The sequence below is a fragment of the Panthera leo genome, chromosome E2 (genome assembly GCF_018350215.1).
Source record: "Panthera leo isolate Ple1 chromosome E2, P.leo_Ple1_pat1.1, whole genome shotgun sequence".
NCBI classification, from domain to species: Eukaryota; Metazoa; Chordata; class Mammalia; order Carnivora; family Felidae; genus Panthera; species Panthera leo.
Genome location: NC_056693.1, coordinates 8,136,281 through 8,164,120, shown reverse-complemented (window position 1 = coordinate 8,164,120; position 27,840 = coordinate 8,136,281). Strand labels below are relative to the sequence as shown.

The 27,840-nt window shown below is 53.7% G+C and overlaps 3 protein-coding genes across 14 annotated transcripts in view; 1 reads left to right on the top strand and 2 right to left on the bottom strand.

Moving 5' to 3' along the window:
• Positions 1-23,269, bottom strand: part of IL4I1 (interleukin 4 induced 1) — a 36,943-nt gene extending 13,674 nt beyond the window's left edge. For 5 of the 7 annotated variants that reach the window (XM_042917820.1, XM_042917824.1, XM_042917827.1 and 2 more), the window contains exon 1: positions 22,563-22,637. The gene's annotated coding sequence lies outside the window, so the exon portion shown is untranslated. Of the gene's footprint in view, positions 1-8,802; positions 8,889-22,562; positions 22,638-23,199 lie in introns of those variants that run through there. The other 2 variants (XM_042917822.1, XM_042917821.1) reach the window with 2 other exon arrangements.
• NUP62 (nucleoporin 62) lies at positions 10-23,284 on the bottom strand. 3 transcript variants are annotated; one of them, XM_042917831.1, is made up of 2 exons: positions 23,200-23,284; positions 10-1,855 (listed from the first exon to the last, which is right to left on the bottom strand). In XM_042917831.1, the coding sequence occupies exon 2, from the start codon at positions 1,789-1,791 to the stop codon at positions 208-210; it is 1,584 nt and encodes a 527-aa protein (XP_042773765.1). In that variant the 5' UTR covers positions 1,792-1,855; positions 23,200-23,284; the 3' UTR covers positions 10-207. The 3 variants fall into 3 exon arrangements, with proteins under 3 accessions (XP_042773765.1, XP_042773763.1, XP_042773764.1); XM_042917829.1 differs by lacking the exon at positions 23,200-23,284 and adding an exon at positions 22,563-22,643; XM_042917830.1 differs by lacking the exon at positions 23,200-23,284 and adding an exon at positions 8,803-8,888.
• ATF5 (activating transcription factor 5) lies at positions 22,369-26,462 on the top strand. Of its 4 annotated transcripts, none has more exons than XM_042917833.1 (3): positions 22,369-22,637; positions 23,962-24,258; positions 25,193-26,462. In XM_042917833.1, the coding sequence occupies exons 2-3, from the start codon at positions 24,081-24,083 to the stop codon at positions 25,855-25,857; spliced, it is 843 nt and encodes a 280-aa protein (XP_042773767.1). In that variant the 5' UTR covers positions 22,369-22,637; positions 23,962-24,080; the 3' UTR covers positions 25,858-26,462. The 4 variants fall into 4 exon arrangements, with proteins under 4 accessions (XP_042773767.1, XP_042773769.1, XP_042773768.1 ...); XM_042917835.1 differs by lacking the exon at positions 22,369-22,637 and adding an exon at positions 22,807-22,905; XM_042917834.1 differs by lacking the exon at positions 22,369-22,637 and adding an exon at positions 23,674-23,742.
• The last annotated feature ends 1,378 nt before the right edge of the window (positions 26,463-27,840 follow it).

Here is a 27,840-nt window from a genome sequence, read left to right as displayed (position 1 = left end):
AGGCTGCTGTCAGGACCAGAGTGCTTGGAATATTTCTCTTTTTACTAATGCGAAATGCCAGACCACAGAACTGTTCTCAACGGCACAGTCGTTTGGAAGAAAGGAGCAAACAAGTACTCACGGCAACCAAAAACCAGACAATAATTACGCGGCGCCCACTGCCCCCAACACCCTCGGAACCCACGGGCCCTGAAGACGGCCGGCAGCTCAGTCGAACGTGATCCGGAAGCTGCGCTCCTGCTCTTTGCGACGCCCCTCGCACACCTTGGTCACCTCCTCCACCTTCCTCTGCAGCAGGGCCGAGTTCTGGTCGATCCACTGCAGCGAGTCCATGTGCGCGTTGAGGATCTTGCAGATCTGCTGCAGGGGGTCGCTGGTGTCGGCGGGACCTCCAGACGTGTTCAGGTGCTCGATGATGTCCTTGAGGTCTTGGGCCATGCGCTTCAGCTGCGCGTCGATGTTCTCGGCGAGCTTGTAGGTTTTCTCGCGCTCCTCGTCGGCGTGCTGCAGGTAGACGGTCCCGCTCTGCTCCTTGACCGACTCCTCCAGCGGGCTCAGCAGGTCTTCCAGCTCCTTCTGCTGAGACAGGATGAAGTCGAGCTCTTGGTCCAGCCTCTTCTGGTCCAGCTTCACTTTCTCCACCTCGCGGTGGAGGGTAGTGATCTTCTCCCCGTTCTCGATCAGCGTGCGGTCCCAGGCGTTGACCTGTGTGGCCTGCTGCAAAAAGTGCCGCTCCTGGTCCTCCAGCTCCAGGCTCCACTTGTTGATCAGACTCTCCAGCTGGGCGTAGGTCATCACGGGACTGGCGGACGCCCCCGTGGGTGCACCGGAGCCAGGAGGCACGGTCGCGGCAGCCGGTGCGTTGCTGGCGATCCCGGCCGGTGCGAGTGGCTTCAGATTCAAGGCAAAGCCGGTGGTGGTGGTGGTGGCCGCCGTGGTGGTGGCTGTGGCAGTGGTGGCAGCGGCAGTGGATGTTGTCGTGGAGGAGGTAGAAGCCGCCCCGGGGGCCTTTAAGCTGAAGCCCAGCGCTCCGGTCCCGGGTGCCGCAGCTGTGGTCGACGGGGTACAAAGGGAAAGCCCGGTGGTGGTGGAGGAGGCTGGAGCGGTCGCTAGCGAGGTGAACAGCGTGGGCCCGGCGCTGGTGGTGGCCGCGGCGGGTGCAGGAGCAGCTGGCTGAGTGGCTCCTGCTCCAGTGGTTGCCGGAGTGGCGGGAGTGAAGGGCAGTCCGCCCAGTGCCGTGGGCTGGGCCAAACTCCCCATGGAGCCAATGTTGAAACCGGAGGTCCCGCTCTGGGACGTGCTTCCGCCTATGAACGAGAATCCCCCCGGTGTGGTGGACGGAGCGGCAGAGGTGGTGGTGGAGCCGAACACAAAGCCAGCGGATGCCGTGCTCTGGCTGGAGGTGACAGCGCTCGAGACGGTGTTGGTGAGGGTGCTGCCGCCGAGCCCAAAGCCGCCAGGGTGAGCAGTGGCTGGGGTGGCGGCTGCATTGCTCAGGTTTAGCTTCGGAGCGCTGATCCCTAAGGAGAATCCCGTTCCTCCCGTAGCAGGAGTTGTGGTTCCAAAACTGAACCCTGGGGTCTGTGTCGCCGGAGCTTGGGTGGTGAGCGAGAACAGGCCAGTAGAAGGGGTGCTCGCAGCGGGCTGGGAGGGAGTCCCAAAGTTAAACCCGCCAGTGCCAGACGTAGAGAAAGAGAAGCCGGTAGCAGGCGTGGTTGTTGCCGTCTTTGCGGTGCCAAACGTGAACCCGCCTGTGGGGGCCCCAGTGCCTCCAAAATTAAACCCGCTCATGGCTCCAGATTCCGGCGGCAGCGGCTACTCTGACTCCCAGAGCAAATCCCTCGGTGTCTGCAACCTTGGGAAGATTTTCAAAGCACAGTAAGTCACATGATCAGATGGCAGTTTGGGAAAGGCAACCTCAATGGCACGATGGAGCGTGTGGAGGGTGGCGGGACTTTGCATAATTATAATACGTGCTCGCCACCCTGCTCCCTGCTACAGCCCAGACAGGCCCTGTTAAACTGGCAAAGAAAGATTCGGAAGCATAAGCCGGTGCCCTGGGGGTCAGGTGCTCGGGGCTAGATGTGCTTGGGCCGTGCGCAGCCAGGTTCAGCACAAGCAGGAGTATCCGCTGCCGTGGAAGAGAAGGCCAAAGAGCAGGCACCTGAGCTGACCTCAGCCCCGAGGAGGGCACACAAAATAACACCTGGAGGACCGGCTGCCCAGGATACCGTGCCAACCACAGGTGGGAGGTGGTGGGCGGTGGGCTGATCTGGCCGAGTGCCACGCTGACTGCCCTTCTGGACTCACAGAAAGGCCCCAGAAAGCTGAGCTGCACGGCAGGGCCTGAGGTGGCGAAGGTCCCATCTGTGCACACCCCTGACCTGTTAGGAGGATGGAGGGCGTGTTGGCGCATCCCTCTGCCCTCCTTCTAACTCGGGGGTGGACAGGAGACCCCAGTCGGCTAACTCAGACCTCCCCTGGGACTGCTCTCCAGGCACTCAAGAGGAGGTGGCCTTCACCTGCAGGTGTAGGGCACAGAGGATGCACATGTGGGGCACCCCCCTCCTTTTCGGCCATCTGCAGCTGAGCTGCCACCAGAGAGAGTGACAGTGGGGAGAGGGAGAAAGTGATCACGTGCCCAGAGGATCTACACGTACTCAGAGGCCCCACCCCATCTTCCTTAGAAGCTCCATGAGCCAGCACAACCCTGTTCAGTCTAAGCCGACTAGATTTCTACAATTTCTGACTGAAAAAGACCCAAGCAGAGCCACCTGTTAGCTGACGCAGGGGCTGCTCACAGACGCTCACTCTCACTAATACCTGGAGACAGGGATTCTGTCCTCAAGACAGTGGGGTGAGGACAGTGGGGCTCAGAGGGCTGTGGTGACTTGCCCAGGATCTCCCAGCCAGCAAGGGGTGGAGCCAGGAGCTGACCCCAGGCCACGGGCCTGTTTGCTGACTTCTACTGGCCCAGCATGGGTGCCGGACAACAGGGCACTTTCTCACACCAAGCGAGGGGATTAAGTTTTCGGTGTAAGGGAAGAGCTGCGTTACACCTACTGACAGACTCTTACGACACACAAGAAACCTAAGAAGTGACAACAAAGGGACCTGGGCAGAATGCACATCACTAGTGCAGTGTGATCTCAGCTGTGGAAGACAGAACTTTCAAGGAGGGCGGGAAGGGCTAAACGGCTGATGGGCATTAAGGAGGGAACTTGTTAGGATCAGCACCGGGGGTTACAGGTAAGTGTTGAGTCACTAAATGCTACTCCTGAAACCAATGTGACACTGTATGTATGTTAACCAAACTAGAATTTAAATAAAAATTTGAGGGGTGCCTGGGTGGCTCAGTCAGTTGAGCGTCTGACTTCGGCTCAGGTCATGATCTCATGGCTCATGAATTCGAGCCCCGCGTTGGGCTCTGTGCTGATGGCTCAGAGCCTGGAGCCTGCTTCAGATTCTGTGTCTCTTTCTCTCTCTTGAAATAAATAAACATTAAAAAAATTTTTTTAAATAAAAATTAAAAAAAAAAGAAAAAAAAAAAGGAGCACAGGAAGGAGACACACCGATGTGGACAGGGCCCATCTTTGGGTGGTGGGACTACATCATCTCCTTTCTACTTTGATGTTTGTTCTGTCCGTACAATGGAGGGACATAATCTATAAGCCTGGTGTTTCAAAGAGGCTCAAATTATAGGGTGTGGATTCAGTCTGAGGAACCAGTGAACTTATGCAGCCAGGTTTTAAAATCACAACTCAAGTAGGATAGATGGAGTTACTGATCCCTGGAACCTGGGAATATGCTGCTGTGTGCGGCAAAAGGAATTTCCAGGTGTGATTAAATTAATGGTTTTGAGATGCAGAGGAAGTGCCCCAAGCATGGGAACACACAGGCCTCTAGAAGCTAGAAAAAGGTGACAGCAGGTACCCTGCTGACACCTTGCTTTTAGCCCTTTTGAGACTGAATTCGGACTTTGACCTCCTGAACTGTAAGAAAATAAATCTGTCATTTTAAGCCACGAAGCTGCTGTAAATTTGTGAGAGCAGCCATGGGGAAAGAACACGGTTGGAAAGCATAAAATATCTGACAGACCTGAGGTAGGACCTAGTGGCTCCCTAGGGCTCCGGTTTCAAACGAGGGGCAGGAAACCTCTCTGAGACTCAGTTCCCTTATCAGGAAAGTGGGGCGGCAGCTACTGGGCTGAAGCGAGGCCAGCATCCGTGGGATGCAAGTTAGGGTGCTCGTTATCACTGCGGCCGTGCGCAGGCACACGCTTGAAAGTTTTACTTTGGGGACAGCCTCTGGAAGCTGGTGAGGAAAGAAGAAAAGGAGCCCAGGAGGGGCCGCAACACCCAGCTGTAAAGAAGTTCTTCTGAAAGAAACGCGGGGGTTGAGGCCGACCTCAAGTTTAACGCGAATTCACGGTAGGCTGCCACGAGATGTAGACCCCGGGGGGATTTCCAGGCAGCCAGGTGTGCCCGGCACCGTGCTACGTACACTCTCCCTAGCCAGACCCCCAGCTAATTTCACACCGATCCTACAGAGAGGTCGGGATGACTGTCCCCCGGCACAGATGGGAAAAGAGAGGCTCAGATGGAAGTAACTTGGCCATTCTTATCCCACAGTGGGCCCTGAACCCTGCCTTGGGCTGTAAGCCCCTCTTTAGTTCTACCCTGTCAAACAGGTGCACCCGGTCACAGGGCAAGCAGCCCCGCTTTGGGGCACGGACGCTATTCTGCACCCCAGCCTCCATCCAATACCCGCGTTTCTTACTTCCCTTTCATCCAAGACAGCAAAGGTAGTTCGGAGGCAAGACAGCTCCCTGTCCTGAGGCACGAGGTCGGTTCTTCAGACTTCAAGACCTGTGTTCGAACTATGCTTCCGCTGCTAGCCGTGGGGCCTGGGGCAAGTTATTCCTGAGCCTCTCCAAGCCTCAGTGCCTCCCTCTGTAAGGAGGACAATCCCCTCCCACCGTGAAGAACAAGGTCACAACCGAGAAGCCAAGTGCCTGGCTCAGGGAAGGCATCCCCAAGTCCCGATTCCTTTCCCCTCTCCCTCTTCAGGACCAGTTTTACTTCTGCAAGGGTCTCCAGGGATCCTCTTGTGGCCCGGGTCTGAAGAAACCTGTGGCGGCTGCCCCTCTCCAACGTCCACTGCACCCTCTGCCTTCCTGGCAGAGCCTGCCATTCCGTTCTCCTGTTCCGCATAGACACGCGCCTCTAAGGAGAGGACCTCGGGGCTGCCTGGTCTAAGCCTGGGGACCTTGGCTGGCTGCCCATCAGCACCTCTGGGGGCAGGTTCTTGGGGGCGGCGCCCCGGCCATGGTATTTTTATAAAGCTCTTCCGGGGGGGTTCTGGGAAAGGTCCCTTCTCTCCCGCCACAGCCCCCAGGGCCTCCGGCGCCCCGCACTGGACCCCTTCTTCATGAGAGCCCAGCTCCCCACTCAAGTGCCGTGTCAAGCCAGGTCCGTTCGGGTTACTGGCGGCCAACAGCCTCCGAACAGCTACCACCTACGCGTCTCAGTTCTCAAGACCTCAGCCCCACAGAGCTTCTATGAATAAGCTGCAGCTAAATTTTTCCACAAGAGCATTTATAAAAACGTCTCTGTAGCTGTTAAAAAACTAAAAGAAAAACAATTTTCCGTGGGGGGCTTTTGTGGCTTCATGGTTCACCATTTATTAAATGCCTCACGTGTTTCTGATTGTACAGGAGCCAGGAGCTACTCGCAGTGGCAAACACACGCCGACTCGGCCCCACGCTTTGCACTTTCGATGTATTATTGCTCATTTACTCCTGAGAGCAGGTCCCTTTCCTAAGCCAGGAGAGTGAGGCCCAGAGGTTACTTAAGCCATGGCCCTCGTCCTTGAGGTGGCCAAACGTGACCTTCAGTACCAGGGCACCAGGCAGGGACAGGACCGGGTCGCGTGTTGTACGAGCAAGGACAGGTCCTCACGCTGGCCTGGGCTCTGGGGAGCACTCTCCTGGAACTGAGTGCGGAGGGGAGATGTGAGATCAGCCAGGATCGGCCAGGCGGGAGGGGAGAAGGGCCTGGTCGCGGGCACAGAGAGGCTGAAACCGCAGGCGTGTCTGTGCACACAGTGAAGGGTGGACTCGGGAGGCCCGGATTATCCAAAGAAAAGACTGGCCCGTGTCTGGCTCCTGGGAGATAACCTCCAAGCCCCCAGAGCATCCTGCCAGCCTGCCCTCGGCAGGGGCCGGAGACCAAGTGACGAAGATCAGTCACACAGATGCTCCGTGCCTGTGTGAAGGTCCTGGCACCAGGGCTCAGGGGAGCATCCCTGGAGGGCAACGCTCCACGTGTGTGGTCACACAACGGTGCCTGGAGAACCAAGCGCGGGGCTGTCGGGCCAGCTCCACTGGGAGACAAGCGGGAGCTCACACCTGGTCTCTCCCAGACTCTGCCCTGTGCATCTTTTACCTTTGTGGACTCTCATCTCCCTTTTGCCGTGACAGGGGCAAAATCTAACGGGTTTGCCGAGTTTTAGGAGTCCTTCTAACTAATCAGTGAACACAAGGGCGGTCTTGGGGACCACGGTGCACAGTGTGTGTACAGCACCACGTGACGGGAGCTGTTGGTCAAGAAATGACATGCTGATGCCTCAAACTTGGTTTCGAGGCAGCCAGGGAGGCACTTCACGGGTAGGGAGACTAACATCGCAGATCTACGTGTGGGGAACGGACTGGAGAGGCCGGGGTGATGGTCTAGGCCCGAAGCCAGAGCCAGGACTCTGAGGACAGAGGAGAGAGAACCGCGGTTTGGGAAATGTAAAGAAATGGAGTGATGGCTGTGCGGGGCTGTCCCAGTTAACGGGGCCGTCAACCAAGACCAGGACCTTGGGAGTCTCTCACAAACGTGTCTGAAAAACATACACTATTTCAAGACTTTTCCACTTTCACCAAACGGGCAAACTTCCCTACAAGAGAAGCGGACAGTGCTCGGGCCAGGTGCTGAGGGCTAGATGGCCACAGACGTGACGCCCAAGTGGGCCCGGAGTGAGGAGGGGCTGCCACGAAGTCACCGAGGGAGTCGGTGACAGAGCGGCCTGCGCTGCATCTGTCCTTGTTTTTCACACCACATCCGTCCGCCCTCACAGCCCAGGAGAGCCCGAGATTCTGACCACCCCCAGCCCCCGCCCCGGCTTTGAAGACCACCGTTCTCTGCCACCGCCTCCAACTTCACTCAGGTCCACTAACCTGACCTGTGCAGTTCCTTTGCCACTCCAAATCCCAACTCAGATTGTCTAATTTATTTACTCTATTACTTACTCAGCCCTATTCTATGTACAGGGATGACAACGGAGACAAACCAAACTCTCTGCAGTGCAACATTCACTCATACAACAGATATTTGTGAGCACCTGCTATGTCCAGGCACCGTTCGAGGCCCTGGGATTATGGCTGTGACTGAGACAGAGGCTCCTTACTCTCATGAGGCTTGTATTCCAGCCAAGGAGACAGGAGAAGAACGAACTTCACAAAGGAATTATACAGCATGCTAGAATAGGCTAAGCACTATGGAGGAAGCAAAAGCGGGGCAGGGAAAGGGGAACACGGTGGCGGCACGGGGGCAAAGGGGTTGACTGAGTCACACCCAGGGAAGAGCTACAACAAAGTCCTGGGTGGGACATGACGACAGGCAGCCAGTGTGGTTAAGGTGCAGGGGCCACTGTCCCTGCACCTGGGACTCTCTCCCTCCCTGTCCCAGCCCCTTTCCTCTATCTGAAACAGGGGTGTTTGGGAATGAATATGGAGGGGGAAACCTCAGCCTTGGACTGAAAGGAATGGAAGGATTGAGAAGGCAATGGGGGGAGGTGGGGCGTGTCTATGTGATAGAATAATGGCCTTCATACGTGTCCAGCCCCCTAGCCCCAGAACCTGTGAACAGGAGACCTCACATGGCAAAAAAAGACCTTGCATGTGTGATTAAATTAAGGATTTCGAGATGGGGAGATCACCCTGGATGGCAGCATGGGCCCTGAATGTAATCACAAGGGTCCTTAGGTGGAACGGGAGGTGGCAGAAGAGTCAGAAGGAGGTGTGACCATGGGAAGAAAATTCCGAGAGATGCTGTGTTGCTGGCTCTGAAGACAGGGCTTGGGCCACAAACCAAGGAATGTAGGGGGTCTCTAGAAGATAGAAAAGATGGATTCTCTCTGAGTTTCCAGAAGGAATGAGATCCTGTGGACCCATTTCAGATTTCTGACTTCTAGAACTGTAGGAGGATAAACGTGTGTTGTTTTAAGCCACTAAGTTTATGATCGTTTGTTACGACAGCAATAGGAAGTGGACAGAGGAATAGGGGAGAGAGAACAGGAGGGCCTCAACCTAGATACATGGCTGGGAAACACATCCTAGAGTTGGGGTCGAGAAAAGGGCTAGAGCGAGAGGAGACAGGGCCGGGGCAGGTCTGCCTCTGTGCATCAGGACCAAGGCGGGAGGCTGCTGCAGTCGCTGGGCCCCGGCAGCTGGGGAGCCGGTGGGAAAAGAACATGCAGCTGCGATTCTGAGAATCAGGATGTCCTCTGCTGCTGGGGCGACCTCATCAGCGGTGTGGATGTGTATGAAACCCAGCAACAAGCCATCTGTGACAGAGGGAGGGAAAGGTGGCCTGGGGGCACCAAGGTGGGCTCATAATGGTGATGGTGTCCGCCCACAGGATTTCTGGCTTTTGTTCACTGTGGTTATCCCCAGCACCTAGAGCGGTGGCCGGCATGCAGCAGGCGCTCCGTAAGTGACTGTGACCGACTACCTGGTAACTCAGAACTACCACTTACAGAGTGCCACCTGTCATGGTACTGGGCCAGAAATACTAGGTAGCAGCCCGACGAATCCTTTCTGGATGGGAAACAGGATCAGAAAGGTGATGGGACTTCTTCAAGGTCACACAGCAGCAAACACCAGTCCCAGGATGGGAATCCAGAGCTTTCTGGAGCTAAGTCCTGCTGTTCTGTCTGGAACATGGGAGGAGGAGAGGTCAGAATTAAGTCTTGAAGGATGAGTGAGGTTCTCTGGGCAGACAGGTCACCGCAGGACCGACACACATACAGGCAGCTTCTCTATAGCTGTGGCGGGAGCAGGGGGAGCTGGGGGCCAGGTCACAGAGGCAAACTGCCTCTAGTCCATCTAGCAGAGACAAAGCCATGATGCTGCTTCCTTTTCTGATCCTAAAGCTGGCCTTCGTCTTCTCACCTCAGAAGCTTAAGTGACCGACCCTTCCACACCAGGCTCACCCCACTGGGGTAGAGATAGCGGCTGTCCCCTCCTTTACACCTGTTCTACTCCACTTCATTTGGGGCAGCAATAAGTCAAGCCAAAGGGCTCTATTTCCCAGGGCTCCTCGGTGGGGCTTGGGATTGTGAGTCCAGGGTTTTCTAGTCCACTGATGGGCCAGGAGAGGGACTGCAAGCAGTAGGTCAGCAGGGGTCATTAGAGGTCCAGACTGTGGGGGCACCCGGGTGGCTCAGTCGGTTGAGTGTCCGACTTCGGCTCAGGTCATGATCTCGCGGTTCGCGAGTTTGAGTGACTGGGCTCCGCGCTGACAGCTCAGAGCCGGGAGCCTGCTTTGGATTCTGTGTCTCCCTCTCTCTCTGCCCCTCCCCTGCTCACGCTCTGTCTCTCTAAAATAAACAAACTTAAAAAAAAAAAATGTCCAGACCGTGGACTTCTGTGCACTCTGAGGACAGGGGCCTTGGCTCGTCCTTTTCCACGAGTCACCTGGCAAGGCTCTGCAGCCCACCTGCCAGAGCCCCTGCTTCTCCACTCCTAACCCTGGGATCTTAGATTCTAAACTCACCACCATGCCTGTTTCCTCATGTGAAAAATGGGGGTTGTAGCTCATGAATCATGTGGTCTCTGTGAAGATGAAACTGTCTGATCCACCTCAGGCACTAACCACACGGTACACTCTTGGGGCCCAGGAAAAGCTACTCTCTTATTATTCCGGGAGCAACTGGAACAGATGCTCCTGACATTTCGGCCCACAACCACCTGGTGGCGCTGCCAACAACGCCAAGTCCAGGTGGCGCCCAGGAAGCAAGGATGAGCCATCTGGGTGGGAGCCACCCTTTCCCCCCAAGAAATTAGCAATTTAATGGGGAGACTCTGTTATCTCCCGGGTGGAGATTTAAAATAAAATGAATGAAAGAAAGAAAAAGAAAAGGAAGACAATTAGCAAGTTAAGAACTTGCAGGAAGTGTGATCACAGGCACAGAAACCAGAGAAGAATCAAGGGGAGCAGGAGAGAAAAGGGGGAAAATGAGAGACTGAAGGGACCTTCGCCTTTGGCCCCCATGGGCGCAGCCAGGGAAATCTGGTCCCCACTGAGGCTCAAACGCCGGCTGGAGCCTTTGCCAAGTACATCAGTGCAGGAACTCCCCGTCCAGTCTGCTGCCCCCGCCCCCCACAAACGTCTCCCCTGGGCTGTCTCACCAACATGCGTTCGTCGGCCACTCACCCCAAGTCCACCAACTCTGCTTCTTAAACTTCTCTTGAATCGGTTCCCCTCTCTCTCGGAGTCAAAGAAAACCCCTCTAACCCACAGGGAACAGGTGAGCTCACAGAGCCTACCCTACGGGAATGGAAATCAACTGATAAGCACAGAGCAGCTCGCTGAGCAGACCGTAACCAAGACAGAGTCTCCACTGTTCCAGGCTGAAGAGGCAGCAGTGAGGGGGTGTGCGGCCAGACTGGGGTGCAGTATGAAGCCACAGGAGGGCTCTGTGTCACAGGATCTTGTTTTGAAGGACCCCCACCCACCCCGCGGGGGGCTGGGAAGGAGGGTGGCGGTCGGGGTCCGGTCACTCTTCGGCTCTTACACAACCGCCCTGCCCGGTGGGCACGGCCAACCCCGGGTGCAGGAAACCAGGAAACGGAGCCTCTGGGAGGGGCAGGGATGCCTTCCTAAGCGAAATGGGCAGCAGGGAAACCTCAGTGCTCGCCACTGCCTAGAGGCCTTTCTCTCCGCAGTACATGGTGTCCCCGACAGAGAGGGCAGGATAGACACCCACCTCTCACCTCCTTAGGCCGCTTGGGATTCTGGTCCTAACTTCCTCCAGCCCGCCCCTCCCTGAAGACCAGCACGCTCGAGGCCCTTCCACCCCCAGGTGTATCGAACTTGTGTTAAATATTAGACACCTGTGAGGAGATGCCAAGCAGAAGGCGTGTCTGTCCCTCTGTTTGCTCTTCAGGGGGAGGAGCGGTGGAAAGCCTCACTGCTTGTCTCACTGCTGCCTGTCTCTTCCTTCTCCCAGGCGGAATGCCCTGACCAGGTCCCTAAATGTCCCTGCATGCTAACTGCTACGGAAGCTTTGTCACACGTGTTCCATTTCTCTACCCACCGACGTGATGGCTGTTTTAGAAATTTTTAAAATTCTTTTTGCGAGCAGTCTGTTCACGTGGTTCTACATTCGAAAGGGAAATACCCTGGTCTCCGTCTTCCCCTGTCCCCACAGCCACCAGCTCTCCTCCCTGGAGAAACGTGGCTAGGTCTCCTGTGCCGCTTGTCAGACTTCTGATTCATTTAAGCAAATTCAGTGAGCTCTCTACCCCTTCGCACACAAAATGTCATGTGCCGGACGTGCTGTTCATTTTTCACTTCCTAGATCTTAGGATTCCTCTTAAGCAGGCTTATTATCCTCGCTGGAGAGAGGAAGAAACAGGCTCTCAAGAGGGGAACCACCTTGGCCGAGGCAACGACATCCTGCCTCAGCTGCCTGCTCCTGTGGGCTGCCTCCAGCTGGTACCTAAATGCTTCTTGGATTCGATATTCCCAACCTTCTCTCTCCTCCCTTCCTTCCCCTGAAAATACTAGTTTACCCTAAGAGAGCACTACCCAGCTAATTAGCAGTTACATTCTCCTTTACTCCAACACCCATAACTACATCCAAAGGAGCTCACATGGCAGGAAAAACAGCAGTTTTCCCATAGGGAAAGCAAATCAGGTTAAGACATGCACAGAAAAGAAGTCAGGAAACAAAAGAAGAGTCAATTTTAAGAAAGATTTTAGAACAATTCTTAGTATATTTTGTTTCTCTTCTATTGAAAGATTTTTTTTCTAACTGCATTAAAAAATGTTTATTTTTGAATATTTCTTTCTTTTTTTTTTAACGTTTTATTTATTTTTGAGACAGAGACAGAGCATGAACGGGGGAGGGGCAGAGAGAGAGGGAGACACAGAATCAGAGGCAGGCTCCAGGCTCTGAGCCATCAGCCCAGAGCCCGACGTTGGGGCTCGAACTCACGGCCCGTGAGATCGTGACCTGAGCTGAAGTCAGACGCTTAACTGACCGAGCCACCCAGGCGCCCCCCAAAAAATGTTTATTTTTGAGAGACAGTGCACACACGCGAGCATGTGCGCAGGGGAGGGGTGGGGTGGGGACAGAGACTCCTAAGTGGGCTCTATGCTGACGACAAGAGAGCCCGATGTGGGGCTCAAACTCATGAGCTGTGAGATCATAACCAGAGCTGAAGTCAGATGCTTAACCGACTGAGCCACCCAGGGGCCCCTAGCTGCATTTTTAACATTCATATTTTAACTACAGAATTAATACATCAGTCCTTCCTTTAAAATAATGTCTTGCACATCACCAACAAAGCTAAGATTCTCTTAACACTACGCTCCACCCTGGTGCCCACACCTGTGAGGTAACCGCTGTTAAAAGCTGTCGCATATCTTTTATCTGCAAACTTGTGTGTGCATTCAGAGCCTGAGGAAATGAAATGACTCCGATTTTTCTTTTCCTGAACAATATGGCAACAAGCATGCTCATTCACACCTTTGGCACAGGTGCATTTTTCCAGGATGATCTCCAGAAGCAGAGTTGCTGGCTGTGGACACTTGCAGTTTGGTTTTACTGGGGATGACCAAATTGCCCTCCGACCTGCCTATACCTGTTTTTATCCTGACTGGCAGTTCCTAAAGAGAATCATTTCCCTACAACTTGCCAGCACGTGAGATTAGGAAAGTCCCACCCATCTGATGTACCAACTGCATTTACTAAAAAATGATAAAAGCACTAACCATTCAGGGGCGCCTGGGTGGCTCAATCCAATAAGTATCTGACTCTTGGTTTCGACTCAAGTCACGATCTCATGGTTTGTGACATCGAGCCCCGCATCAAGCTTTTCACTGACAGCACGGAGCCTGCTTGGGATTCTCTCTCTCCCCATCTCTCTGTCCCTCCCCCACTCAAGCACTCACTCTTTCAAAAAAAAAAAAAAAAAAAAAGCACCATTCAGCACTCATTATATGCCAGCATGTGTTGGCACTAAGTCCACTAAGATGTAGAACAGGACAGACCCTGTGCTGGGCAAACAACGACAGTAATATATGGTATGGCTACCATTTTCATGAAACCCAGAGTGATATTTAAATATGAAAAAAAAACTTACCAGAATGGAAAACAGATACTCAAAAACTTGTACACAAATATTCACAGGAGCATTATTCCCAACAGCCAAAAGGTACTCTCATTGCCTCCGTTACTGAACTCCAATCCCACCTGTTCTTGAGGCCTAAAGTACTCCTGCCTCAGGGCCTTTGCACTTGCTGGTCCCGTCTCCTGAAATCCTCTCCCTTAAGTGTCCCCACGGTTCACTCCTTTACTTTCTTCAGCCTTTGATCACCTACTCAGTGAGGTTTTCCCTGGCTATCCTTAGAACTTAGCACCATCTGAAATAATATACTGACCTCACGGATCTCATTTATTGTCTCTCCATTAGGATGTCGGCTACATGAGGGGCAGCATTTTTGTCTGTGACTTCCACTGCTGTATTCCCAGTGTTAGCAATGGTTGCTGGCCATCGCAGGCACTCACTAAATGGTTGTCAATGGCACTAAATGGATGTCAATGGCATCCAGGAGTTTCTTTGTGCCAGGTGCTTTTTGTATATGAACTCCAACCATGAGACAGGTACCATTACTATTTCCCTTTTAGAGTTAAGTAACTTGTCCAATGTCAGCATGAACTTCAAAGTCAAGATGAATACAATAAGGTCTTGGGGCACCTGGGTGGCTCACAGTTCATGAGATGGAGCCCTGGGTTGGGCTCTCTACTAACAGTGCAGAGTCTCCTTGGGATTCTCACTTGCTTTTTCTCTCAAAGTAAACAAACATTAAAAAAAAAATTTTTAGGGGCACCTGGGTGGCTCAGTCAGTTAAGTGTCCGACTTCAGCTCAGGTCATGATCTCAGTTTGTGTGTTCAAGCCCTACACTGGGCTCTGTGCTGATAGCTCAGAGCCTGGAGCCTGCTTTGCATTCTGTGCCCAGCCCCCTTCTCTGCTCCTCCCAGACTCGTATTGTCTCTCTTTCAAAAATGAGTATTAAAAAAATTTTATTTTTAATTTAAAGGGGTGCCTGGATGGTTCAGTCAGTTAAGCGTCTGCCTTCGGCTCAGGTCATGATCTCATGGTTCATGGGTTCGATCTCTACATCAGGCTCTCTGCTGTCCGCACAGAGGCCGCGTTGGATCCTGTGTCCCCCCGACCCCCACAAAAAAATAAAAGACTTAGAACCTACTGGAAACCTAGGGGAGATGACTACCTTCACCTGGGGGATGGGTAAGGGGAGGGCCAGGGAAACCCTCCTAGAGAAGAAAAAGGATATTTAAGCACAGTTTTGAGGAACATGGAAGAGTTGGGGTAGGGAGGGGTTAGATCAATACCTCATTCCAGGCAAATGGTCGGACAGGCAAGGGCCTGCCGCCTTATGGAACAGTGTTAAACACCCTACGTTAAAACCACAAGATGCCAGAGAAAATACACAAATGGCCAATAAGCATAGGAAAAGATGTTCATCATCATTGGCCACCGGGGAATGCAAATCACAACACAACGAAGATACCAGGTCAGACCCCATAGGATGGTAATAAAGATGGACAAGGAGTGTTAGCGAGGATGTAGAAAAACCGGAACCCTCATTCACTGCTAGGGAATATAAAATGGCCCAGCCACTGTGCAAGAGCCTGGCAATTCCTCAAAAGGTTAAACACTGAATTATCCCATAATCCAGCAATCCCATTCCTAAGTATCTCCCAGGAGAAATGAACACATATGTCCACCCCAAACTTGTACATGCATTATTTGTAATAGCCAGGAAGTAGAAACAACCCAAATGTCCACCAGCCGATGAATGGACAAAATGTGGTATATCCATAAAATGGAATGTTATTCAGCCTTTAAAAGCAATGAAGTATTAATATATGTTACCAAACAGATAGACCTTGAAAGCCAAAGGACCTTCTATGACATGATTCCATTCCAATGAAATGTCCAGAAAGGCAAATGTAGAGACAGGTCAGTGGCTGCCTAGGGTTGAGGGATGGGGGAATGGGGAGAGAATACTAATGAATGGATATGGGGTTTTGGGGGTAGATGATGAAAATGTTTGAAAATTAGATTATAGTGATGACTGGACAACTCTGTGAATGTACTAAAAACCACTGAATTGTTCACGTTAATAAATGGATGTGCATTATACAATACCTCAATAAAAGCCAATAAACTAACCAATAGGTATGAGATGCCACGAAGTGGTTGGGAGGGCAGAAGTGAGCCTGCAGAAGTAGGCAGTGGCCAGACTCAGTCCTGACTTTACCTTGAGGGCAGGGACTGGGCAGAGGAGTTTCCAGACAGGATCTGAAATGCCCTCAGCTGTGAGGCCATCAGGGACTCCTTGAGACATGCAGTTAGGCATAGAGAGGACGTTCAGACTTGGAGAGGGACTCTAAGAGCACCGTGGGTGTGCGTATGCGTGTGTGTGTGTGTAGAATCGCACACACTTGTGCTCCCTCCCCAGCGCAATCCCTGTAATCAACGCCAGCATCTCGAGGGAGAGGCAGTGATGTCACTGGTTGGGGAGGAAAAGGCCCAGGCCAGGTTGTGGTAGAGACGGTTGCCATGGAGATGGTTTCTCTGGGAACCAAGTGAAAGCCACCAGAAGTGAGGGGGGCGGGCAAGGTGGCCTCGATTCTGAGAACTAGAAACCAATCACACCTACCCGCCTCTGGGTATCAATCGCCATGCTAATATTCCTGGACACTCGTTATGTGCCGGGCTGTTGGCAGTGCTTTACCTGCACCGACTGCCAACTTTATGAGGTGGGAATTATTCAAAAGCCCATTTTACAGAGGAGCAAGCTAAAGCCCAGAGAACTTTAGTAACTTACTCCAAGTCACACAGGCAGTCAGGACGGACCCAGGCTATCTGATCCCAGAGCCGAGCTGCTAATCACTCACTAGCCTCTCCAACGTGACACTGTGTCCACCTTCCACACCGTGTGCCATCTCTAGCCCTCCCCATTCTCTGAGGACATCCGGGGCATCTCCATCACCTTCCACACTTGTTCAGCTTTCACTCTGAATCCAATTCAGTGCTGTCTACCTCCCCGGCCACGGGCTAGACTCCCAGAGGCTAGAAGCTAAGAAGGGCATTAGCTGCTCTTTCCTGCCCCCACCTCGGGAACCTGTCCCTGCTCTGGGCGGGCGCTGGCAGAGGAGAAAGGCAAAGGGCTCTTGAACTCAGAGCGGGGCTCTGCTGGCGCTGACCCAGCGCTCTCCATCGGGCAGTCCCCACATTCATGGGGACCTATGAGGCATTCCTGTTGTGGTCCTCGGCCTCTGCCTCAGCCTCTCTCTTGCTCCCCGCAGCTCCCACTACAACTGGCCATCCCGAGTGCCGGCTGGGTTCAGGTCCTGCTATATTCCTTTGTGCTCAAGCAGCCCTGTGGGGACTCTGCATGTGTGACCCACCACACGGCAGGGACTCTCCACCTCTCTTTCCCCATTTGGAAGGATGGGCACGTTTGCTTTGAGAAAGGAAAAGCCAGGCCCTGGCTCGCTCCCGTCAGACAGAACTTCAGAGAACACCAGGCAGGGCCACTCTGCTGTGGTGGAGGAGACAGAACAAGACCACTCTGGAATCCTATTTCAACACAGACAGATGCACAAACCTTGTCCAAAGCACAAAAATGACCCAAATCCCCTTCCTGGCTCAGAGCAGACGGGAGCTTCTTACCGTAACCATAGCATTAGCTGGGCTCACTCCTCCTGCCTCTAGATGAAGTGGAGATACCCAGTCCCGGACTTGCCTCTGCTGCCCAGCCTCCAATCCAGAGCCAAGCCTGCTTCCCGAACCCTTCCCAAGGCTACCTAACCCCACCCAGCTCCCATAAGAAGCTCTCCATAACACCCACTTACTGAGATGCCCCGAGGGACCCAATGGTGGAGGGCAAGAAACCCGATGTTCAACTATAGGTGCTCCTGGCAGCCTCTGGCATGAGGCGCGGACAGACGAGGAACGGACGGGGGAGTAAGACACCAGCCCCTCTGTAGCAGGCATTTGACCCTCAATGACAATTCCTGAGAGGCCTCCCTCCCTGCTCCCCACAAACACTGTCCTCTCGACTCTACATGGGGCTGGGGCTGAGCAAGGCCCTGCTCTTTCTCAATCTTGATCAGTTCAGCAGGGAGCGATGTGGTCTCAACTTTCAGCAACTCTGGAATGGAAGTACTTGGTTCTTTTTGTTCTCCGCTCTGGGCAGCGAGGATTACAGATCGGAGGGTGAGGGGGAAATCACTGAACCAAAGGTCAGGGAGGACCCGCAGCCTGAGTCTCATCCACACTCATGGTTCCTTGGAGTTTCTCTCAATCACTTGCCAACTTTTAAAACTTGGATCTCACAGGAAATGCTCGATTTCCAACTTCATAAAATCAGCAGCTCTGCACTGCAAGGTGGGGTCACCCCTGAGGTGCCTTTGGGGTTTCCCAGGGGCTCTGTTGGCCTCTCCTGAACACAGGCCCTTTGCGTTTAAGGAGAGGCTTGTTCGTTGAGCCAGGAACTGTTCTACGCCTTTTCGTGTATTATCTGTCTGCACCACTGCCCTCTGAGGGTTCTGTTATTGTCCCTACTTTAGTGATGAGACCACTGCAGCACACAAGGGCCCGGTATCTTGCTGGAGGCCACAGTTCAGTAAGTGATGGCATCTTGAGCTCTGGGCACTAGGCTGTCAACTACCTCCAGTTTGCCCAGTCCTCTTCCTATAGCCAGTCCCTGTGGGCACAGGAGGGGGCACCCTAGGGCTGGCCCTAGCTTTCATCTTCCAGATGAGGAAATAGGCTCCCTTGGGAGGTGTGATAGGCTGGATAATGGCTCTCCGAAGAGGTCTACATCCTAGTCCCCACAACCTGTGAACAGATTACCCTACCTGGAAAAAGGGAGTCTGCAGATATGATTAAACTGAGGATCCTGAATGCAGATATTCTGGATGATCTGGGTGAACCCTAATGTAATCACAAACCCTAATGTAATGTGAGTGGGAGGGCAAGAGGATCAAAGGAGAAAATGGGAGAGGAGATGATAGAAGCAAAGGTCAGAGTGATGCGAGAAGGGCCATGAGCTGAGGAACACAGGCGCCTCTAGAAAAGGCAAGAAAATGGATTCTCCCCTTGAGCCTCCAGAAGGAACACGGCCCTACAAACCTATTTTAGACTTTCGGTCTTCAGAAGTGAAAGGGAACGAAAGTGTGTTGATCTGAGCCACTGTGTTTATGATGGTCTGTTGCAACAGCCACAGGAAACAGACACAGAAGACGAGCACCGAGGGTGCCGGAGCCAGTACAGCCATGTGGGGCCTACCCAGGCTTGAAGGGCCGTGGCTGCTTCTGCCGAGGGAGACACCGCAGGAGCAGCGGAAGGGCTCCCGAGGACTCTGAGCTACTAGGCCACGTGGCGGACCTATGCTCTGCATGCCTGGCCCCTGTACCGTCCTTTCCCCAACCGGGCTGGCCTTGGCCCTCCTGCCCTTGTTTGCCAGGACACCCACCTCCAACTCCTGCCCCCTTCCGGGCCCGCATGACCCCGGTACCTGCCCTAGCAGCTCTTCAGAGAGAATCTAGGTCCGTCTGATGCAAACTGGGTGCCTTTTCTATCATGCCAGGCCCAGTCACCTTGATTGGGAAACAGCGAGGGGTGGCTGGTGAGGAGGGCCTCCACTAGGGCAGGAAGATGGGAACAGGTTGGAATCGATGGAATTTGGCAATCGTGAGCAGCGGCAAACCTGAGGTGAAGGTCTAGATGAGGCGGCCTCCCGGCAGGCTAGGCCTTGGACTGCGGGTCAGGGACCTCACAGAGCCTAAAGAAGACAGGCTCTCCCTGGGGCTTGTGGGGTCTTGAAAGCTATGCGGTATCGTGGAGGCCTGGGCTCTAACTAGCGATGTGACTGCGCACAACCCCCTTCACCTCTCAGGGCCTCAGTCTTGCCCCCTGCAGGACCAGCAGGTCGGCCTGTGAGCTGAGGCCTCTTCTGAACACTGGTCTCAGACACTCGGGATCCCGCATAGGTGGCTGCTCTCCTTCTCCCTCCCTCGCAGCGCCGGGGCCCCTCCCCAACCCAGGCCTCTAGGGCCTCGCTAACCAGGAACTGTTGCCGGGTGCGCCAGGGCCCCCAGAGAATCCCCCCACTCCCCCTCCCCATCAAAGAGCCAGGGTGATGCAACCTGCCTGCAATGGCCACTGCACTCCCCAAGCCTGGCTCCTCCGCACTGAAAAAGAGTCCCCAGAAGCCCCGCCCATGCTCCCAGCCCCAGCTCAGGAGTTGAAGGGACTGGGGCACCTGGACCCACGTGCAAGACTCCAAGTCTTGGGGAGGCAGCGGCATTTGAGTCCTGGAGGTGCCATGGGTCTGGGGTCAAGAGGAGGTACAGGAGAGGGCTTGGGGTGCCAAGACCGGGGTTCACAGGTGGCCATGGATGACCCACCAGTCACAAATTAGAATACACCGGGAAGGGCTAGGGAGCTAAGTGTGTGAACTGGCACCCACTCAGTAGGAATCAGTCAAGCTGCTCTGATGGGACAGCTGGCACCAGGGCTGAACCGGGTGAGATCCAACAGCTAGGGAGAGAAAAAGCTGCAAGGGGCTGGGACAAGAGGACCAGGGTCCCTGCCCCAATGTCTCCTCAGTCAGCATATGTGGCATGCAGCCGGCAACATGATTCCCATACTAAGCAAGTTCATGTCCAGTAATTAACAAATATCCTACCTGGCCACCCTCTCAAAATCCCATAATCCCAGTCTACGAGACAAAACCAAATTGAGGAATATTCTATAGAATGACCAACTCTTCAAAACCGCCAAGATCATGAAAAGACTAGCAAAGTCTGAGAAACTGCTGCAGAGACCAGAGGCTAAGGAGACATGACGACTAAATGTGATACGGCATCTGGAACAAAAAAACAGCATGAAGAACAACTAGTGAAATGAGAATAAAGCATGCACTTTAAAACCCCTTATGTATGTGGGTTCTTTAGTTGTGACCCATGTACCACAGTAATGTTAGATGTCAACGAGGGGGAAAACTGGATGAGGGGTACATGGGAACTCTCTGTACTATCTTTGTGACTTTTCTGTAGATCTAGTCCACATGTATATCATAGGACATCTTTTCAGAAAAAAACTCAGACTTTGGCGGGTAGTGGGGGGACACGACTCTCTGCCAGCAGTCCGTCCTAATCCTACCTATGGCTCAAATATCTATACTGAGAAGTAGAAGGAAGGTCGGTCCTTAAGTCTCACTTAAAAGGCTGGGCGATCTTTTAAAGCACTTACTGCTTAGCAGTGGGGATAAAACACAGCTGCCTCAGTAACAACCACCACCACTCCTTATGTAGCACCTGCTTGCCAGGCACTAACCTAAGTGCTTGACCTGAATTTATTTAATCCTCATAACAGTACTAAGATGTAGGCACTACTGTTTTGCAAACTCTACTCCTGATGTGGGGCTCGAACTCACGGCCCCAAGATCAAGTCGCATGCTCTACTAACTGAGCCAGTCAGGCACCCAAGAAGTAGGCACTCCAAACTGCCATGTATATTGCTATGTTTCTATGAACTAAACTTCATACTTTATTCTGGTACTATTCATGGAGACTGAGGCACAGGGAAGTAAGCGAAATTGCCAATAAGCTAATAAATGGGGTAGAGTCAGGGTTTGAACCCAACGACCTAGCGCCACAGTCTGTGCTTAACTGCGACTCTGTGCTCCCCAGGTAATCATGTAGGTCAAGTCCTCAAACATTGGCAGAGTGGACAGCTAGTGCTCTAAGTGAAAGTGGTCCGATCCCAAGAAGGATTTCCTGCATGTAACAGAAGCCTGCACGTCTTCATTCCCAGATACCTCTCAAGTTCAGGGTTCCCCCACTTTCTTTGGATCTCATGACCCTCACAAGCGATGAAAGCTGAACTCCAGGTGTCCTGCTGTGGGCAGATGCAAAGTGGGGAAGGGTTTCTGAAGCAAAGACCCAAAACCACCTGGGCTAGTGGAGGGCCTACTGCACAGGAAGGGAATGGCCAGGAAGCCCCTCTGTTTAGTAAAGGGAAGTGCAGATCTCACTATCTCCGGCAGGTTTGGGAAACTGATCCGGGAGGGGACAGCTGAAGCAGAGGCCCTTTTGAAAGAAGTGCTGAGGATAAGAGTTGATGGAGACATAAGCTGATAGAGAGTAAGAGGATGGAGAAAAGGCAGTTACGGTGATGATGCCGGCTTCTCTGCACCCCACACAGGGATGTGCTGAGCGTCCATCATGTACGATGGGGAAAGGTGGGGATGGCTGGAAATTACTGAGTCCTTGAAGGAGTGACCTACTAGCACATGCTGGATGTTCAAATGTCCGGGGCTTTTGCCAGAGCGGGAGGAAGGGCTAAGGGTTCCTACTAAAAATAAAATATGTTGAAAAATAAAAATGAAAATAAAAAACGTTGAAAAATAAAATAAAATACGCTGAACAGGTACATAAGAGCCCGGCTCTCGGTTTCACAGGCATCGACCTATTTGATTCTCACAAACAACCTCACCAGGTATACCTGATTTATTAATCCTCCTCATTACAAGTAGTTAGTCCCCAATCTACGAGACTAGAGACCTTGTCACTTGCCACCCTCGAAGGTCTGAGATTTGAAAGGCGCGCGATCTCATCGTGACTCACGCCAGACTCTAACCCACAAAGAGGTTTTCTAGCGTGGGGCAGTTGGGGGATGAGGACACTAGCGTGTGGCTGGCCGGAAATTCGGGAAGCAGGGGGAAAAGTGAACTGGTGCAGGTCGGGGGGGGGGGGAGGGGGGAAGGGGACCGAATCCAGAAAATCGCGGGGGGCGGCTGGATCCCAGAGTCAGAGGAAAGGGAGGCTCGGAACCCCCGGGGTAGGAAAGATGAGGAGGATGGATCCCCAAATAGGAGGAAGGGAAAGGTCGAACTCTAGGGGTCGGGAGGAGGAGGGGACTGGATCCCAGGATCCCCGAGAGGTAGGGACCAGGCCCGCCCCCCGGTTGGGACCTCGTGGGGTGGGGCGGAGCGCGGAAGGATCCTGGCGGGCCGTGCTGCGCCACCCGCGGTATATCTGTCCCCAGTCCCCGGGGCCGCCTCATTCCCCATCCTCAGATCACTATCTCTCCTCAGACTACCGCGACGCCATCTCCGCCCGCATAGCCCTGGCCATGGCTCTGTAGCCACGACCCCTCCGTGCCCCGGCCCGTCTCTGCGCTCACCGCGCTTGCGCTCTTCGCTACCGCCTTCTTTCTTCAGCGGAGGCCGCCGCCGCCTCTCTGTTCCACAGCCATGGAGTGAGTAACCGCTCGCCCCTCCCTCTCCAACCGCCTTTCCCGCCCTTTCGAAGCTCGCGGCCTTCTCGACCAGGTCTCGTGGGGGTGGGGTGGGGAGACGAGAGTGAGGAATCACGGTCGCGCAAGCGCAGAAGAGGAAAGACGCGCCGTGGGCGCGTGGCCAGGCATGCGCATTTGGGCCGATGGGGGGAAGGGTGCGTTCTTGAGAATGTTGGTGTTTAAAGATGGCCTGTGTGCAGGTGCGCCTGCGCACTAGCCCCTAGAGAGGGTGAGTTGTCTCCCACCCACCATCTCCTTGAGCAAGTCTGTCCGCCAGCGGTTGCTCACGTGCACGAGCCACCAGAGCCCGCATTTCTGTGTGAAGGGCGGACGGCAGCAACGGCACATGCGCACTGACCCCCCGATCCCCCGCAGGCGTAAGAGCAGTTGGCTCGGTGGCGGAGCATGCGCTTTGGCCCTCGGCTAGAGAGCCGCGTGTGGAAGGGTCAGGGGTGGGGAGCTGTTCTCTGCCGGCCCCTCCACTCTCCCGCTCCGTGTTGCTCAGGCGCACAGCACAACTTACCTTTGACTCAGGCACCCGCTCGGGGGAGGGGGACTGATTTAGATTGGGCGTAAGGCGAGGCTTAGAGGCAACCTGTTAAGAAGGGGGTGGAGCTAGGATCACCTTGGTTGCAAAGGGTGGGGCCTTGGGGAGCCCATTGTGAGAAGGGGCGGGGCTAAGCAAACATCGCTGAGGGGTGGGGTTTCAATAGGAGACAAAGCGGGGCCTTCGGGGGAATCGTCGGGAAGGGGTGGGGTTAAGGTAAATATGGGGGCGGGGCTAGAGGGGGTCACCGCTAAGTTGAAAGGAAAGAGTGGGACTTGGTGTTCAACGTTGACAAAGGGGCGGGGCTGGGGCAATTCCCCTGAGAACCGATTCGAGCTTGCATCTAGGGATAGGGTGGAGCCTAAAGAAGGGGTGTGGCTGGAAGAAAATTGTGGGATTGAGTTTTTTATGAAGTTGAATAATGGCGGGGGGGGGCTGGGAGGGGCTTAAGGAAATTCCCCTGGGAGACCATTATGTTTCTATATTGGAAGGAGTGGGGCTTGGATATTCTAAAGGAAAGTAAGTGAGGGCTAAAGAGAATTCCCTTGGGAGTGGGTGGGGCTCAGAGATTTGGGGAAAGAAAGCATTGGTTTAGAATTCTGCGAGGGCAAGGTGCAGTCTCGAGCCTAGTTGGAAGGGGGAAGGGAAGACCCTGGGGACATGGGGGTGTGGCTTGGTTTCCCTGTGACTTTGGCTGTGGATAGCCTCTGACACTGCCTACTTTTGTCTCACATGTAGGTCTTCCACTTTCACCTTGGTGCCTGTCTTTGCCCCGCTGAGCAACTTCCAGAGCCGCCTCCTAGCTGTTGGTTCAGCCTTCTTCATTGCGACCCGTGCCCAGAGCCCGTGCTGCAGCCATGTCACTCCTGGCGACCCTGGGGCTGGAGCTGGACAGGGCCCTGCTCCCAGCTAGCGGTCTGGGCTGGCTCGTAGACTATGGGAAACTCCCCCTGGCCCCTGCCCCCCTCGGCTCCTATGAAATCCTTGGGGGAGCCCTGGAGGGCGGGCTCCCAGGGGGAGGAGAGCCCCTGGCAGGTAAGGACAGGTGGAGAATGGAGGTGGGGTGAGCTGGGGCATGGGGGACAGGGGAGAAGAATTCATTTATTCACTCAAGAAATATTTACGGAGCACCTGTAATAAGCCAGGTCATGTTTTAGGTGCTGGGGGATACAGCTGAGACAAGACCGACATGATCCCTGCCTTCCCGGAACTCACACACTAGTGGGGAGGCAGACAAAAGACAAATTAAGTGATGATATATTGGGATAAGTGGGAAACAGTAGCTGAGCCAAAAAAATAAAAACACAGCCTTAGTTTACAGCGAGTAGCGAGGAAACATATAGGTAACATTTTGGCTGAGACCTAAAGGCTGGGAAGGAATAAGACCCAAAGGAAGAGCTTTTCAGGTAGAGGAAACGGCATACGCAGAGGCCCTGGGGCAGGGGTTATTTTACTCATTAGTGTTTTCCAAACGCTTGGCACATGGTTTGTTCTCAATAATTAATGAATTAAAGATGAGACGGGTGTGTTGTGTGTGTGAGACCTAGTTTGTCTTTAGGGATGGAGAGTAAATCAGAAACTATGGACGTAGGGTAGTTAGTAAAGATTATTTGGGAATGGTTGAAGATCTAGCTGGTTGAGTTTTGTTGTTTGGGTCATTGGTTGGTTGACTGACCCATTGATTGGCTGCTTAATAGGTTGACTGGTTGGTTGACTGCTTCATTCACTTAGTTGATTGGTTGGCCAACTGGTGGGTAGTTGATTGGCTGGTTAACTGGTTGGTTAGATGTTTGATTTGTTGGCTGGTTTCTTGAGGGGTCTGATGATTCACGGGTTGGTCGGTTGACCGATTGGCTCGTAGGTGGTGTCACTCAGTGAATGGGATGAATGAAGCCGACGCGAATGAGCACCAGGTGAGGCAGGAGACCGGGAACTCAAGGAAATTTATGTCCCTCCTCCAATTCTCCAGGTGACGGCTTCTCTGACTGGATGACTGAGCGGGTGGACTTTACAGCCCTCCTGCCCCTGGAACCCTCCTTACCCCCAGGTGCCCTCCCCCCACCCTCCCCACCCCCACCTGACCTGGAGGCCATGGCCTCTCTCCTCAAGAAGGAGCTGGAACAGATAGAAGACTTCTTCCTTGATGCGCCACTCCTCCCACCATCCTCCCCCCTGCCTCAGCCGCCGCCACCAGCGCCCTCCCTCCCTCTTCCAGTCCCCCTCCCCACCTTTGACCTCCCCCAGCCCCCTGCTCTGGATACCCTTGACTTGCTGGCTATCTACTGCCGCAGTGAGGCCGGGCCAGGAGACTCAGGGTCGGCATCCCTGCCCCCACCACAGCAGGCCCCCCCCCCTCCACCTCCAGCCTCTCGCCCGGCCCCCTACCCGAATCCTACCACCACCCGAGGGGACCGCAAGCAAAAGAAGAGAGACCAGAACAAGTCAGCAGCTCTGAGGTACCGCCAGAGGAAGCGGGCAGAGGGCGAGGCCCTGGAGGGCGAGTGCCAGGGGCTGGAGGCTCGAAACCGGGAGTTGAGGGAGAGGGCTGAGTCGGTAGAGCGCGAGATCCAGTATGTCAAGGATCTGCTCATTGAGGTGTATAAGGCTCGGAGCCAGAGGACCCGGAACAGCTAGAGGGGCTTTGGGCTGTAGGGGCACTGGCCTTCATCTCTGGCTCACCTCTATTTCTGGGGCTGGGGCCGGAGGATCCCACCATCCCCTTTCTGTCTGACTATCTCCCCCTCCCTCTCCTTTTATCTTTGACTGCTCTCGTCCATTTCTAAATTTGCCCCCCTTCTCCCACCCAGAATCCTGGAATGTCTGGCCTTACTCAACATCTCCACTTCTCAAGTAACAGCTGGGGGGCTGGGGGCCCAGAGACGGGGAGCTTGCAACCCTGGTCTCTCAATCAGGGAAGTGAGGCCAGAAGCTATGCAGAATGAATGTGGAACAAACAGGGGAGCCCCCTGGGGATGTGAGCCAGGGAGGGTCTTAATGGCCCCCGTATAATAATATAACCAAAAAAGCAAGCCAAGTGACCTTAGGGAAACATATTTGGGCAGGAAGCCAAAAGGTGGCCAAGTTCACAGAGCAGGTGAATATGCAGGTAGCCGGGGAGGTGGGCAGGGCGGGGGACGGCCATAGTTGGGACTGGGTGTTCATTTTAGCTCTGGGAGGAAATCAGTGTTTTGTTGTGGGGGGAGGGGTCGTGTTGTGTTGGGGGAGGGGCTGCATCTAGATGAGGGAGGGCAGGGACTGGTCCTTTTGGTGATTTGGGAGCAGAAATAAAATGAAGAATTTTCTCTGATCTGTGTGTCTTTCTTTTGGGGAGAGGGCAGTCTTAGGCCAAAGAATGATCACGTAGATACAACAGATAATCCTTATTACACACACACACTTGGCTCATGGCCAAGGCCCAGATGGGATCATTGAACTGGTCAAGACTCAAGGCCCACTTCTTTTTAATTAATTAACTTGTTATTTTAGTTATTTTTAATTTTTTTAAGTTTATTTATTTTTGAGAGAGACAGACACAGAGACGGCGCTGGGTGAAGGACAGAGAGGGAGAGGAAATCCAAGCAGGCTCCCTGCTGTCAACATAGAGCCCAACGCGGAGCTCGAACTCACGAAACTGTGAGATCTTGACCTGAGCGGAAACCAAGCATCAGATGCTCAGCCAACTCAGCCACCCAGGAGCCCCCAAGACCCACTTTTAGATCCAGACCAGTTATTACTTGTGTAGACAGAAGATGCCAGCTCCTTGTGGTTCTTGTCACACACACCAAAGGGGACACGGAAACAAAAGGGCTGCAGCAAGGGGGATGGGGCACCCATGCCGAGGAGCCCACTGTCTGATGAAAGCCCCCCAGGGGAGGTTGGGAAGTAGGTGAGAATACGGCCTGGAAGCTATAACGAAGATGGTCCCCAACATCTCTTTGTGGAGGGTTTACTATGCATCCAGCACTATTTGAAGCTGTGATTATCTCAGCGGTCACAAGAGGATGGGGCTGTTAGATTTTGGGTGAAGAACCTTAAGCACGCACTCCACCTGTGGGGTCTCTGCCAGCCACTAATTGGGACAGGAAGGGCTGGGCACGCAGTGTGAACAAAGTCAAGTTCTCTGCCACCACGAAACCTACATTCTGGCCAGGGAGACGAGTTATGTAACTTGACGAAGTGTATCAGTTATGCTTTGGGGGGGGGGGGGGGAGGAGGGGGGGGGGTGATGCCTGGGTGGCTCAGTCAGTTAAACCCTGGTCTCGGATCAGGTCCTGATCTTCTGGTTTCATGAGTTCAAGCTCCATGTCAGGCTCTGGGCTGGCAGCACAGAGCCTGCTTGGTATTCTCTCTCTCTCTCTCTCTCTCTCTCTCACCCTCTCCGCCACCCCCCCCTTCTCCCACTTGCTCTGTGTCGGACTCAAAATAAATGAATCTACTTAAAGTTTAAACAAATAAATGCTTTGGGCTGCAACTAACAGCAGAGCCAATCATCAGCATGCAAATAAAAGGTTAATTTTTCTCCTAGAAGTCTAGAGGGAGAGGGCTACTGGCATTGTTCAGAGGTTCAGAGGCTGTTGTCGCTGAGGCCTGTCTGATTTGGTTTTTTCCTCATGGTCA